Genomic DNA, 15,559 nt, shown 5'->3' on the forward strand with positions numbered 1-15,559 from the left:
AAAAAAATAAACATCTGATATTGCCAAATCAAACATGGCTTCTCAACCTTGGTGATGAACATTTTAGACTACAAACCCTTTGAAGCAAGGATACACATACATTCTTGTTCAGTGCCCACCCAGAAATACAAAGAGTATAGTAGGTAGGAATAACACCACTGCAAACACAAGTTAAGAGAGACCAGAATTTAAAAGAGTATTCTCACTGCTCTAAATAAAACCACCCTGTTCTGCTCTAAAGCACATGAGCAAGACTGTGTTGTAAGGCTCAGGCTGCAGCTACACAACTGCAAATGTTCCATGAATAGCCACAGGATTGTAAATTACTGGGCTTTCTCTATCACGGAAAAACTCTCTCCTGGTATCGTGTTAATTGCTGAGTGCATGCGCTGTGTTAGATACAAACAGACCACAGAAAAGGATTTGCAAAAATATGACTGTCTATATGCTTTATCATTCAGATTCTGCAATGTAAAATGTATTTACCAGTCTATAATCAAGTTTTTCTATGCAACATCAAAATTTCTGCAATAGTACTTTTTACCATAGGAAAAAAATCTGATACATCTTTATAACTAGGCGCACAAAACATTGAAAGTTTTTCCTCATTTAATTGTAAACTACAGGATAAATTTCATGGAAATTTGTAATGGAGAAGAGGAAAAAAAATCAAAGTATTTATTTTTCAGCAATACTGAATATTTTTTGTATTGGTAATAAGGGTTTTTTTTAACATTCAAATTTTTTCACAAAAAATTATTTCTTTGTTTTGCAAATGTGCAGAATCATATACCAGTAGATTTAGAGAAATCCACTTACAACAGGAAATCAGTTATTCCTTGAGATTTTCAGCTCTTATTCCAATTCTTATATATCTTGATTTCTTTGTTCTACCAAGCAAAGTAGACAAGTTGCTCTCATTAAAGTTACAATTCCAGAATTAGTCAGATTTATTTATTCAGTTGAACCAATTACACTTGAACAGCATCAGAAACTCATTCCTTCTGATTTCACTGATTTAGGGAGTTGAACACAGGCACAGAGGCAGATAGGTCCTGCAAGTGGAAAGCAGGAATGCATATTTCTGGTAGCCAGAAGGAAGGCACACAGGGATAGCTTGCCATGGTGTGCAGTTTAATCAGTACAACTTCTCACAGTGTGTGAGGCTGAAGAAAATGTCAAGTCTTTCCCTCCCTGCTTCTCCTGAGCACTCCTCTGCTGCTTTCCACAAACTGGGAAGAAGTTCTACATTTATTTATTCTTTAATCATAGGTCAACACTGAGTGAGTTAAGACACATTCTACAGCATATGCTCTCAGCACATACCACCTTACCACTGAGCAGAGGCTGCCCATTTCAGCAGGCAACACTCTCTTAAACAAAGAAATATGACTGGTCTTCTGTGATCTCTATACACAATACTTCAGTTTTTTTCCACTCATACCATGACTGTATGTTGTGCTCTAGCTGTAGGTGTTGAGTTCCAGACTTTGGAAAACTGCCAGAATGACAATCCCTGAAAGAACAATCTGATCAATTAACTTACAGAGCACATACTATAGGCTGTGATAGTAGGATAGCTCCCAGCCCTAAAAGAATACTGACTGAAAGACAGGTGTCAATTGTTCTTAGAAACTTTAAGGGAAGTCTTAACCTTCCCAAATGGAAAAAAATAACATGTTTGAACCACAGAGTTTCTGTGGCACTAAATGGTCATTAAATTAACTTCGTGGTGCACAAACCATAATAACTATCAAGACTACACAATGAAATCAAAGTAAATTGAAGATGAAACAGCATAAAATTCTCTTCTTTATAAAACAGAAAGACAAAATAGTACAAATGTTTACCTGGTAATCAGGCTTTGTGAAGTAATCCAAATTAGAAATGTGATCCAGAAAAACGTTGAATTCTTGAGGAAGATGTTTCAACATAAGTCTGTGTTCGTACCTTTCTTTAATGGAGCCCACTTGCTCCTAGGAGTGAGTAACACAACAAACATTGGCACATCTTCCTTCTCTGTTACAACATACTCACATTCTCTGTTACAGCCATTAAATACACCACTAGCCAGAGAGACAGGTCTCTACATTACACTGAATGGTAGTCAGAAAGGCCATTCTACACCTGATACCAAGACAGGAGATTCTATAGGTTTTGGCCTCAGTACACTTGCAAAATAATGTACAAACTCCAAATTCAATATGAAAAGCCATTTAGTTTTCTACTGTGTTTTTGTTGTCTGTGTTTGAATGCTGACTGATACAAAGAACTGTCACTAAACACTCCAACCCTTTCTAACAGTATGTTTTAAAGGTTTAAACATGTTCTTGCATCATGTCAAGCTCAGTCACTTTTTAGTGTATATTCAGTCATGTAAGATGCACAAATCCAAACAAAAAAGGAGATGCTACCTATACACCACACTGTTATCTACCAATACACAAACCACATCAGAGAGTAACCTGGTTTCAATATGATTTCGAAAGAAGCTGGAAGAAGCAATAACAGGTTGATTAGATATTGTTTCTTTGCATACTTCACCTATGACATATGATTAAAGCACTACTGCATATTGCCCAATCCACTTTCGTTCACGATCAAATAAGAAATACCTATTTCACAGATAATCAAAACAGGTTAGACATTTTAAGCGTGTGATAGCTGAAATAAAGTACTCAAGTGGTAACAGGAATAATGAAGTAAGTGGCAAATATACACTTACTTCTGCCCTTCACAATAATTTCAATCTAGAAGTATAACCTCCTTTCTTCCTAGAACACTTAGTAAAATTTGATTGCTTTTTATACCATGACACTAGTCACAAGAACTAACACTAGAAAAAACTGGAAAATGTAATGTTAAAATTATTTAATGATTCTAAGAGGAATCTTTATCACAGCATTTCCCTGGAATCCAGAAGTAAACCTTCCTTTTGCTCTCGTTTCACCTTCAGCTTTACCTTATCTTTTATTTTTCTCCAAGGCAGCTGCCCAACCACAAATTCCACCAACATGTAGAAGAGAGACCAGAGGTCATCATGCCGACCCATTTCCTGTAAAAGGAAGTATTATTTTAAAGCATATTACAAATACCTAAACAAAAGGGAAGATAAGTTCTTTACTGCTCGAAACTTAAATTATTATATAAAATTTAATATAACCTATGCTGCAAAAGAAGTTAATTAAATCCAGTGGCTATTTTAGGGAGAAACATACAAGTACATTTCCACAGAAGACAGAGAGAAATACAATAAAAGTTGAAGTGTGTTAAAATAACAGGGCAAATCTCTGTTAATTCAGATTTCTTTAGAGTATGATGTTAAGACAATATACTGGGCATTATGTACCTCATAAAACTCAGTAGCTTCACTTTTTTAACTTATTAACTTGCAATACAACTGAACACCAAAGATAAGTATTAGAATCACTATTATTCATACAAGAACTTTTTTATCCTCAACTACTGTAAATTACATTATCCTTTCACAAAATGTATAGCTGTTAATTTCTACATAATAAAAGCACAGATAAGAATACAAAAAAGGAAATTAATAGTAACTGTGTTACTGACTGCTTCCAGCTGCATGAGACGGTTTAGGTCCAGATTGTGATACTCACTCTGTTTCTGTGTGCGTTGATTGATGCGTATCGTACCGTTCCTCGAAAACCAGCAACAGCTCGTGGCTGCCAGAGAACAGGAAAGAGACTCATTGTCAGAAATAAACCCTCTGACTACTGAACTTGGCATCTACAAAGTGAGTACAGAGCCACAACATATCTCGTTTGAGATGTTATTTCGGTTTACTGTGCTGCTACAAGTTCTCAGTGGAAATTCAAGTGGGCACTAACTGGCTGACCAATAAATAGCAAAGGTTGCATTAGACACCAATTTAAAATATTTATTTCTTTCACTTTCTGAAAACCAGCATTTCTTCCCTGACACTCTAGAGATCTCGTGATCTTAAGTCAATTGATGTTTTATAATCAGAGAATGTATTTTCCCATCCTTTTTTTTTATTCAAATAAATGTATTAGAGAAGGAATTATATAATTTATGACAGCCACAATTAGTAGATATTTAATTTTTTTCAATCAAACTGTGATATTATTACTTTGCCTAAGATATCCAGATATCCGATCCATGCTACCCCCTTAATTAATCATTATATATAGACAAAACTGCCAGGACTATTAAATTGACTTTCTTTTATGCAGTCTTATCTTCCCAATAAATAGTTGTTTTTGTTTCCTCTAACAATGAGCATAAGAAGCTTGAATTATTTACCTCACCTCTGACTTGTACTTAGAGAGGTAATGGTGATTTGTCTGGTCTCCCAAGATTCACGGCAATTCTTAATTTTTTTTTTTTTAAATTTGCACAATACATTGAAAAGTCTGGTTTGATATACACACAAAGACAACCACAATACATAATTGATACCTTATGAAGATAAAACATTTCCACCTCTCTCTACCTATATATATATATATATATATATATATATATGTATATCTTTTTCTTATCCACCAACAAATGCTATACAGAGGTATCATTTAAATAAATCAAGGGCTGCCATTACCATCAATAAATCTAATTATTGAATCCAGCAGGATTACACAGCAACATCTTTAAAAAAGGATTCAACAGCCCATATAATCAATATCTGCTAGAGTAGTACAATGAGACCTGAACCAGTGTTAGTTAGGGCAGAGAATATTTTATAGGATGTTCTTAACAAGAAGAGGAACTCAGATGATATTCCATAGATCTTAGACTTTGTATGTCATCATACAATTTAAATGGTGCTCAGATCACATTTCATGTTCAAGCAGGACAGACTCAACTGTCTGTCTGCCTTATTTTTAATTATACATCATATTCCACACTGAACATTACCCCTGAAACATTACACTGTAGTTGCAGAAATTTCACAGTACCGTGCAATTAGAAAAAGAACAGCTCAAAATGCTTTGGAACTGCTAAATTTAGGCAGAAACATTTTTTTTTTTAAAAAGCACCTAAATCTCCTTAGTAGTTCTGCAGGTTGGTAAATCATCCAACTAAAGGTAATATAGCATCACTGCCAAGACAATGAAAATGCAGATAAATTTCAAAAAATATGCAGTTTAATGAATAGTATTTTCTCAGGAAGGCACTGAGAGCTTAAGTTTAAAATAGTTGCAAATACAAATTCCATAAATCTCAAGAGCATATAGTTTCAGAAGTGAAATCAAATGTTTGCTGTCTTTTGCCTCTGGCATGAATGTTAAAAAGGAAGGACTATATTCAGTTTTACTTAGTTAAATATTTCTGTTCTTCTGAGAATAATGGAAAATATCAAACTGAGGATGAAATGCCACTTTCATTTCTAGCATCACGACTTCAATTTCTACTTGATAACTAAGACAAAAATGCTTCAGTTGCTGGACAAATCAAGAAAAAAGACTAAGAAATTTCATATGATAACTAAATTATCCCACTCAGTTTACAAAAACTAAAAATCTGACCTATTCCACTTCTGTCCTGGGGAAGAAATGTCCATATGAGGAAATTCACTGTGTACCAATTCAAATGTTTTTGAATGTTAAAGTCACAGCCATCCTTATCTGCCCTAACATGATTTCAATTATCTGAGAATCACCTGGATGGGAAGGAAAAAAACAAAAAAAGAATGAAAACTGTTTCTATCTATGAGCTTATAATGAAGTAAATTCTGAATTCTTTATTCCAGCAAGGGCATCTAAAACCTTTCACTGTCTCTTGCCTTAAAGTATCATTTCTATAATCAGAAGTAAAAGCATATGTCACTCTGTTCTATTTCAAGATGCAATAAAATACCTTTAGTAATGCAGCTGGTCACTTTTCAATAGCAGTATTACAATGCCACACAACAATAATAAAATAATTCTATCATGTCTTTCTTGACATGAGTGATGTTCTGTAGGTCAAATCAAGTTTGCCCAATTCAGAACAGAACTTATAGACTTTTGAGCATTTGCATAACTTCTGAAACTGTTTCAGAAATTTTCATGCATCTCACAACATCTCATGTAGCCAAAGAAAAATACTAAATCCTTCAAATTTAAGTTAAAAAAAAATTTTTTAAGATACATGCAGATGAATTAAGCTTATCCAGAGACTACAATGAATTTTTCTACTTATAAAAGTACTTTTTAAATGTAACATCAGTTTTCTTTGGAGATGTCACTGCCCTGGAAACACTTGGGAAGGTCTCAGATAATCTGCATGCAGGAAATTAGCAGTTCCTAGCAAAGTGAACTATTTCCACTAAGCACACAGCTTTCAGACTCCTGGGAGACAGTATGCTTACAAACCTATGAACGTTGCTTTTTTGGAGTGGCTGTGGAGGAGGAAAATCACTCTCCTTAGCTCAGTTCAGTGTCTCTAGATAAATGCTCTGGGTTTATTGCTCGAGGCAATATTGGAAAGGTTACACAGAAAAAAAAATTAATTTATTACCGCAGTCACAGAAACCAGAAAATCAACATGAAAAAAAAAAATCAATACTGGTTCTTTAGATTATATCTGAGACACACCATGGTTCTCCCAATCAATCAGGCCATGACTGAGTATTCCCAAGTGTCTAGGTTTTGCACTGAGAAGTCAGCAGTGCTGCCTCTAGAGCAGGGTTCAAAAGCCATAGGGGATGGGTAGAGAAGCAGCCAGCTACATTATCCCTATTTTCCTTTGCTAAAGGTAGACTTCTCCTTTTTTATATTTTCCCTCAAAAAAGATAATTTCTTAGTTCAAATTCCATCAGAAATCTATTTCCTTGATTGGAACTACATACAGTTTCAATTCTTTGAAACCTTTCTTCATAGCTTCAACAATTCATATTCCAATCCTCCCCTTTTTGAACATATAGACTTTGCAGTCTAATGTAATGCCTAGCACATGTTAGCACCAGTTTAGAACAAGTGAAAATTTCAGGGATCACTTGAGTAAGGAAAGATCAAGCAGCTGAAATACAATTGCCATTACAATATATTATAGTTCTCAATTGATTTTCACTGCATATAAGCTCTTCAAATCCACACTTTCAGCTCTATCTTAAAATCCACATCAGACACTAATAATTGAGTACATGGACTTAGAACTTTTCATCAACCCATCTCCTGCTAGTTGTTGGTATGACACATTACTTGGCCTCAGATACACCTAAACAAATGTTGTGATTTCCAAAAACTCACTGCAGCTGTCTGATCCTATGCTACCTAGTTCCAGCAGAAGCTGAGTATCAAGGTAAGTTAGCAACTAACAATACAATTAAATTTCACTATTTTGAGTTCTAATAGATATGTGACAAATGAAAATTTATCGCCTACTGCATGTGCAATAAAGAGCAACACCATCTCTAAGACAGCAGTATTTGATACACAAAACATCTCCTGAGCTACTCAGTTTTCAGTCTGGAGTACTCAGCCAAAATGATGCATGAGCTAAAGACTATAGTCACTCCACAGCACATTTATGAGCAGACAAAAAATCTGTGGGCTGAAGAGGGTAACAACCTACTAATGTCTGTCACAAACCTAAACTTACTGCTGTGAAAAATCACACAGGATAAGTCTGCCACATGTGTTTGCTTTGCTCCCTGGAATCTTTCTTCTATCTCTTATTCCAGGAACTGAAGCAGAGATAACTGTAAGAAGAATACTATCTATATAACCAGCTATGCACTGGCAAATAATTTCCCCACAGAGCAGAATATTGTTTTATTTATCTCTGTAAGAAAAATTTTTACAGTTGTTCTGGACTTAGCTGATTGGAGAATGGAGACCTTATTTTTTTAATGTTTTGTAGTTATTTTTTATGTTTTGTACATATCTAATTTATTATTTATAATGATAATATCATATATTAAAGAGTTGCATAAATCCAGAAGTAGACTGTTTGAGTAGTAGGCTTATTTAAGCTATGGATGGAAAGCAAAAAGTCTCAAGGAAGCTAATGTACATACATGTACCTTCTTTCCAATTCTCTTCCCTATCCCACAGGGGCAGGAAGGGGGTGAGGGAAATGAGCAAGAAGCTTTGTGGTACTTGGTAGCCAGCTGAGATTAAACTATAAAAATAAAATAACACATTTTCTTCCTTTTAAATGATTCAAAGTATTTTTTCATAACTCAGCAGAGAATTTAGCCCATAATTCAGAAAGAACTGGAAACCAGAGTTTCTGGTTTGATTTTCATTTGCTTCTATTTTCACTAGAAAACAAATTTTACTGGACCAAACCATCTGTCTTTCCACCACCATAGCTTTTAATTTCAAACAAATAGGACAGCTCTCAAAGACTTTCAGTTCCTGCAAATTTAATGAAAATTGGTGATTAAAGACAGAACCCAAATTAGTACACTGACACAGAGACAGACAGTTAAAATTCAATTAAAATGGCTCACATCCATCTTAAGAGACACCAATCAGCTGGTCAACCAGCATTAGTTTTACATGGCATGTAAATACAAGCCCAGTCCCAAAGGTGCAACTAGGTAGTAATCAGAAAGGTAAGCTCTAGCATGAAGCTGAAAATACTAAGAAATTTGGAGGGCATAAGGGAAGCAGTGCACAAAAGAACAGAAAAACTGTAAGTTTCATCATTCATAGAATAATTTCTTTCAAAACTAAGATCAAATATCACTAGAAAAATTATTTCTTTTCTTTGTTTTTTCTTAAGGCTGATACAGCCCATTCCCCTGAGCATCTATTAGCTATACAGAAAATAAAAGAACTGCTGCATCAGAATATAGAACAGCTATAAGCACCTTTCAGAATGTCAAATTTAAATTTCTATAGTTAAATTGTTTAATGATTGTTTGGATATGATACCAGTGTTCTGCACACAACAGAAAAGAAGGAAAAAAAAATAAACAATATACCCTAACAAAGTATTCTCTAATCATAATTTTTCATATCTCAGCTATTAATCAAACTGTTTGTTCAGGCAGGATATCATGCATTTAGTTCTATTTTTCGCCCCAAAACCCTAAACTACAGGTCATCAAGAATCTTCCTCTCAAATATAACCACACTCGTTTTCCTTAAGTTTTTGTTTAACTATTTAACTCCAAGATTATTCCACTGAGGTGTTACAAAACAATGTCACATGACATGAAATTTGTATATCCATTCGGCTTTTGTCACCAAGTCGATTGATAATGCTCTTTTTTTCATCTTTTGCATTAATTCACCACCTGCATTTTTCACCTTGTATTACCACACACAAGACACCAGCTGTCTCTCTCAGTAACACTGATTTACTTCATTACTTTGTCAGTAATACAACCAAACTTGCAAGGATCACGTTCAGTGGATGCTGAAAATGCTACTTATATATACTACTATATCTACACTGTATATACATATATAGCTACTATATATACACTATAAGCTTGTGCCCTTACTAATCTCCTTCTATGTCCTTGAATGAGGTTTTAGCACACAATAATTAATGTTACACTGGCAGGTGTAACACTGCTGTATCATTATCGCTGTATGGGCCTGTCACTGGTAGGTGTTATTACAGCTATGCATTACTTTAAAAACCTTTGAAACCAAACAGTCTAACAATTACTTTAATCTCTGTCATAATTCTTTCAACTCATGCATACCACTTATAAATCAACATTAATCAAATAAATACAAAAATGTACACATTAAAATTATTTAATTTTTTTTGTTTATGATTTCTTGCTCATTCTATGTCTTTCTGCTGATTTATAGAGAGTTCAGTACAAATGTAATACATATTTTTAATGCTTTACAATCCCAGCTGTTGCATCTTCACATGAAGTCCTGAAGAGAAGTAGAAAAGGCTATTAAGAAAGCTGTTCTCAAAATACATGGTTAAGATACCTGTCCTATGTCTGCAGAAAGTTGGTAACAATGAAAAATTGGACTTGGTTTTGCTTTGTTAGGAAGAAATTCTTTTCTCAGAGGGTGGTGAAGCACTGAAACTGGTTGTCCAGAGAGGCTGTAGATGCCCCATCACTGGAAGTGTTCAAGGCCAGGTTGGGTACGCCTTGAGTAACCTGGTCTATGCAAGGGAGTGGGAACCAGGTAATCTTTAAGGTCCCTTTCAACCCAAACCATTGTACAATTCTATCTGTTCACAGCTTCTTCTCATTACTTTATGCCTTTGTTAAACAAACAGTGAAGAAACTAATAAAAAAAATTATTTTGGGATTGCCCAGTTACAGACATTTGATCCTGGGAACTTCTAATGTCAAATTTCAGCACACACATGTCTTTGTTTTGTAAGCATTGGAGCAGAGGTGTCCAATACATCACGCATAGCTTCCATGCAGTTGAGGAGGAAAAGTAACTTTTTGTCACAATCTTGTTCCAAACAATTTTGTTGCAAGCTAACGGTGTATTCACTTTAAGAGACAACTTATAAAAAGTCCCCTTTGAAGTAGGTCAATGTGTAAAAGCCTCAGTGAACTATTACACAGAAACTTATTAACACATGTTTTCCAAAAAGCTCTGAGGAAAATGAAAAATATTTCAAGAGGAAAAATAAATTCTCTGTTCCTTGTTTAGGTGTACACATGTAATCCTCAGCTAATCATATCCCTCTGTAACGTACTGTTCAGCACTGAAAGAGGCCATTACTGGGAAGAGATAACATAAGGTAAATGCCAGCAACAAAATGCTTCTCAACAGGATGAAAGAGCAACTGAACAGTGCATTTAACAAAATGACATGCAACATTACCCTGCAGCACAGCGCTTTCAACAGTTTTGGTCAGGTATGGAAGAGAGGCCTCTTTAGAACAGTGGACATATTTGAGCTAATTATTTTTTATAGTCATGATACGGTGCCCAAAGATATCAAACAGCTCCCTGGAAGTCTCCTGTACTATTTAATTATTTTCCATGAAATCTGCTGCCATTTAATACTGTACTCATAAACATATCCTAACTGTCCTTGGACTTTGCTTTAACCTGTGTCACTCAAAACAAAGGTGTGTCAAGGAACTGCTAAAGAAAGTCTACATCTACTACTACATCTTAGTGTTCTTTAACTAACACCAAAACCAGATCAGTTTCACAATTTTCTTCAGATTGAGGTGCTGCCAATCATTTAAATTTAATGGGTGGTCTCATTTTATTCCAAATTTTATTAGGAATGCCATCAGTAACTATTCTTGAACAACTTCCAGTATACAGATTTTTATTTATAATAAATTCACACAGTCAAGGGATTATTCAGTAGTTACCAGCATAAATTCTAGATCAGGAAGAGCACTGGGGCAAACAAAAAAACCTGCACCAGTTTTAGTCAACACTATCTATGGACCACTTATAAGTCTTATTACCTAAAGTTGTATCAATGTTTGCTATAACAGCATTTACTTAAAAAGGAGATTGAGAACTTTAAGCTGTCCATGGGTCCAAACATTTTTCAAAGAAGACAAAAGACTTGCAGTGACCATTTTGTTTACAATAGTCTAACTTCACCATTGGTTCCTTTAGTTCTCAAAACTATCCCACTCCTTTTCCCTCATCATAAAAAGCATTTAATATAGCTTTTGGATATAGCTTCCACTATTTCAGCATCATAAAAACAATGTTCTCTTCCAAATACAGAAATGAACAATCTGCAATTCTTCTGCCAAGATGAGAGGAGGTAGGGCAGAACAACATGGAAGTATTCTCTAGACTTCCTCAGCAATCAAGATAATTCAGAATCTTACTAGAAGAAGCATCCATGCAATTCAAATGCATAACCATTCCCAAATTTTCACAAGTAAAAAACCAAATGAAAATTCCAGTATATAAGAAATTTATACCTTCTGTCCCTGTACGTAATTGAAGTACAGTAGACTTCCAAAGCTTTCAAAATGGATATAACACTCTGCTTTTTTATCTACCAATACATTTTTTGTGAAGTATTCTGTGGAGGATTGTTTGGGGTTGCTTATTTGTTTGTTGGGGGTGTGTTCCATTGTTTTATTGGTTCTTTGTTTTGGTTTTTTGTTTGGTTTTTTTTTAAAGTATTCAGCTTCTTATACTACATTTCTAGGACACCATCTGTACATTAAAGTGAAACTTGAAGATAAAACCCCATTTGCTGGAAAATCCTCAGAACCTGGGGGCACTGATGAAAGGCAAGCAGCATTTAGCTGATTTGTACAGAAACACCTGATATGGAATAACGTGCATTGTTTGATGTGAACAGCTTTGTAACTGCTTCCCTAGACAATAAAAAATCTAGACATTTGCATTCACAACTGCTTTCACAGCATTTTTAAGGGTCAGACTGTACAGCAGCTGGTGCATCTCCTGCTTTAGCAGAAGTCAAAGACAATTTTTGTCACTGACAGGTCACCAGTAAAGAGCATGTGTAGTGCCTCAGAAAATTTTAGTGGATACTCTGTTGCCTTTGGATTTGAATATTTCTGTTAATGTTCAGAGTAAGTACAGTAAAATACTTTAAATCTACTTAATGTTAAAAATAATGCAATTTTGATTTTTTTACTTGTTTTCAAATAAATATAGGAAAATTTAGACACTTGAAATTGAGGTCATGCTGTATATATGACAATGAGATTTCTGATGAAGCTCTTCATTTTATTCAAGTAACCACTGAAGAACGACCTAAAATGTAGTCACAGGGAAGAGCAGGAGATAGGTGGGGAGATGGGGGGATGCAGTCATAGGGTAGCTCTCCCCTTGACCTAAAAAGTCTTATTTATCAAAAATACAACAACTTCACAAAAAAACTATTCTCCTCTGATTACATTTCAACCCACTAGTCACGATAGTCTCAACAAAGGAATCCCACATTCCAAACTAAATACCAAATTGGGCAAAAGGGAAATTTCTCCTTCAAATCTCTTTGCTGAGTCCAAATCATCAGATTCAGGGGATTGGCTGTTAATCTGAACAATTCTTTAGGCTGCCAGTCAGTAAGACCTGTATACCGAGTAGAAAACCACTGGTGTTTTAGATGAAAAGGTTTCATCTAAATGCCACCTTCTTATGGATAGGGTTTTAATTCTGTTACTCCCTAGCTTTTTCACCTCAGCTTGCATATATATGTTGTACTATCTTCTTTGTAAAAAAAATGAAATTCACCTATTTATAATTTGCAATCTACATAAATAAAAGACCACAAAACTCAGGAGTATGATAATATATGATGGCTGAAATTATGGACTTTTGAAGAACTATGACCTAAAATTCTTTTTTAAAGGTTAATCTTTTTAACAGCAAAGACTAATGGCTTATTCTTTTATTTTATTTTGCTTTCTTTGTATTAAATTGAGTAGTACCTCAGAAAACAGTTGTAGTTAAGGTTCCCTTTAAAACAGGAGTGATGACAACTGCCTAAGAGCTGGCTGCAGTACTGATCATGTTAAGAATGCAAATGTCCTTCGCATTTTGTCCCTCAAGGTTTTCTATTTCTGTACCACAGCTGACACCCTCACTTTCCATTTTCAGCATGTAAACAGAGACATGGAAATTGATGGCTGTATGAAGTTAGGTTTACATGCAAAAAGAATCATTTATTCTTTGCCTCCATTAAAAAAACAAAAATATGCTAGTATTTACTTCAGCTATCTTTAAGACAATAGCAAACAATAACAAAAATGTTAGGTACTACACCCTCAAAAAGCAATAAACAGTAGACTATGAATCTCATAAATATACTAAATTTGCATCCTGCTAAATATATTTGCTTGATGATTAGAGTATCCCTACAATTAAATTCTAATTACCCTGCTTTGCAGTAACCAATTCTTATCTACATCATTAATTCATTTATTGGCTTCCTCTCTCCAACAATTTATTTGCTTGCCTGTGCTTCATCCTTCCTTCTTTTAACAGCCTACATCATCCCCAGCAGTTTTTGTTCCTCCCACACTCAGTTTTCTCTCTTCTGATCCTTTCCGTTCCCAGAGAAGGTTCCTCCCACCAATTAGTAGTTCCTTATCAAACTCCATTTTATCATTTAATTCTACATGTATCCCAAATACCTGCATCCTAGTATGGTCCCCACAATATAGAATTTAGTATCAGAAGCTGTTACCTTTCATTCATCTTTCACAAACATACAAAATGCAATAAATGTTTGTTTCTGATTTTTAAGTTTTAGCCAGGTAATAGCATCAGATCATACTACTTAATAAACTGCAACTCTTCACTACTCTCTTCAACGTGTTTATTCACTTTACAAATATCTTATTAGTGAATACAACAGACATATCCCTCTCTCCTTGAAGTCAGCTCCTCACAAGCATAGTCATTCAGACAGCTGGAAGACAGGGCAGCTTTGGTAAAATGAATCTGTCAAAATTAGCAGTTAAAAATGTTTTATTTTACAATAGTAATTCTGAGAGAGAACTATCTGTAGCATGAAAAAGTCTGCAAAGCCTTGTTTTTGTTTTATGCTTTACGTTTTTCTTTCAGTTTTGAGGATTCACATAGACCACTATAGTAAAATGATACTACAAGAAGAAAACTGCAACTATGACAAATTAATTTTAAGGCTGATATCTGGAACAAGTGGGAAACTGTCTCTGCTAACTGAATAACCCAAGATAATGTAAAATCCCTGGATCCTTCAGATGAGCAATAAAGGCATTTGCTTTTGACAGCATGCTCAGACACTGGGGCAGACTAATAAAGCTTGAACACATTTTCATTATGTAAAATTGTCCCTCAAAATATTCCTTCCTGTAATTTCCTGAAATGACCTTTTACCTCTCTTTATTAAGAGGGACAATATTTTCCTGTAAGGAAAAAGTTAAATTTGAAATTACAGTCCCAATAATTATGTGTCCTATCACTGTTTTAGACTTTCTCTTTCAGATTATATGTATTCAGTTTAGTGTCTGATTTTACATTTTCTCCTCGGGTTTTTTTGTTGTTGGGTTTTGGGGTTTTTTTAAAAATATAAATATAATTATATGCAGTATAAAACAGCAAGTGAAATTCAGCTCTGGTATACTTTTCTGCTATTTAATGAAGACCTATTTATCATTTGATTTTCCAAACCAAATAACAGATTATCCCAAAGTATCTTAGATGTACACCTCTGTCTCAAGCCAAAACCCAGAAACCCAACTCATTCCCTACTGCAAATCTTTAAACATAATTAATAAATCATGGCATTTCTGACTGGGGATGGTGTTTGTCAAGCTTACAACAGTTACCAGTTCAATGCAACTCCAACACTTCTCCAGAAGAAAAGACAGCATACTACCACACTCAAGAATTTGGGTTTCAACTGTGAAAAAAATCTTACTGGTCTGACATCCCCACATGAGTTGGTAAATTGCCGTGCTAAGCCGAAATCCAGCATAAAACACTTCCTACAGGTGCTTGGAAAACGTCCCATTGCGAAGTTTGACTAGGAAGAAAAAGAAATACAGACAGCTAATAGATGAATACACACAGGTTTCAATATGTTTACATATTAATGCAATAACACAACCAGAAAATTAATATTCTATTTCTCTATTCTTCCATGTTTTAACTACTACTGAACTCCCAATAAATTTGAAGAAAATGCTGTTAAGAGAAACAGGC

The 15,559-nt window shown here is 34.7% G+C and overlaps 1 protein-coding gene across 1 annotated transcript in view; it reads right to left on the minus strand.

Moving 5' to 3' along the window:
* TTBK2 (tau tubulin kinase 2) overlaps positions 1-15,559 on the minus strand; it is an 81,093-nt gene that overhangs the window by 30,790 nt on the left and 34,744 nt on the right. The window contains exons 7-10 of the mRNA XM_058806183.1: positions 15,276-15,380; positions 3,621-3,686; positions 2,963-3,055; positions 1,851-1,976 (exon numbers count right to left, since the gene is read on the minus strand). Coding sequence (XP_058662166.1) covers positions 1,851-1,976; positions 2,963-3,055; positions 3,621-3,686; positions 15,276-15,380 — 390 coding nt within the window. The remainder of the gene's footprint in view (positions 1-1,850; positions 1,977-2,962; positions 3,056-3,620; positions 3,687-15,275; positions 15,381-15,559) is intronic.

The sequence above is a fragment of the Ammospiza caudacuta genome, chromosome 6 (genome assembly GCF_027887145.1).
Source record: "Ammospiza caudacuta isolate bAmmCau1 chromosome 6, bAmmCau1.pri, whole genome shotgun sequence".
In the NCBI taxonomy this organism is placed as follows: Eukaryota; Metazoa; Chordata; class Aves; order Passeriformes; family Passerellidae; genus Ammospiza; species Ammospiza caudacuta.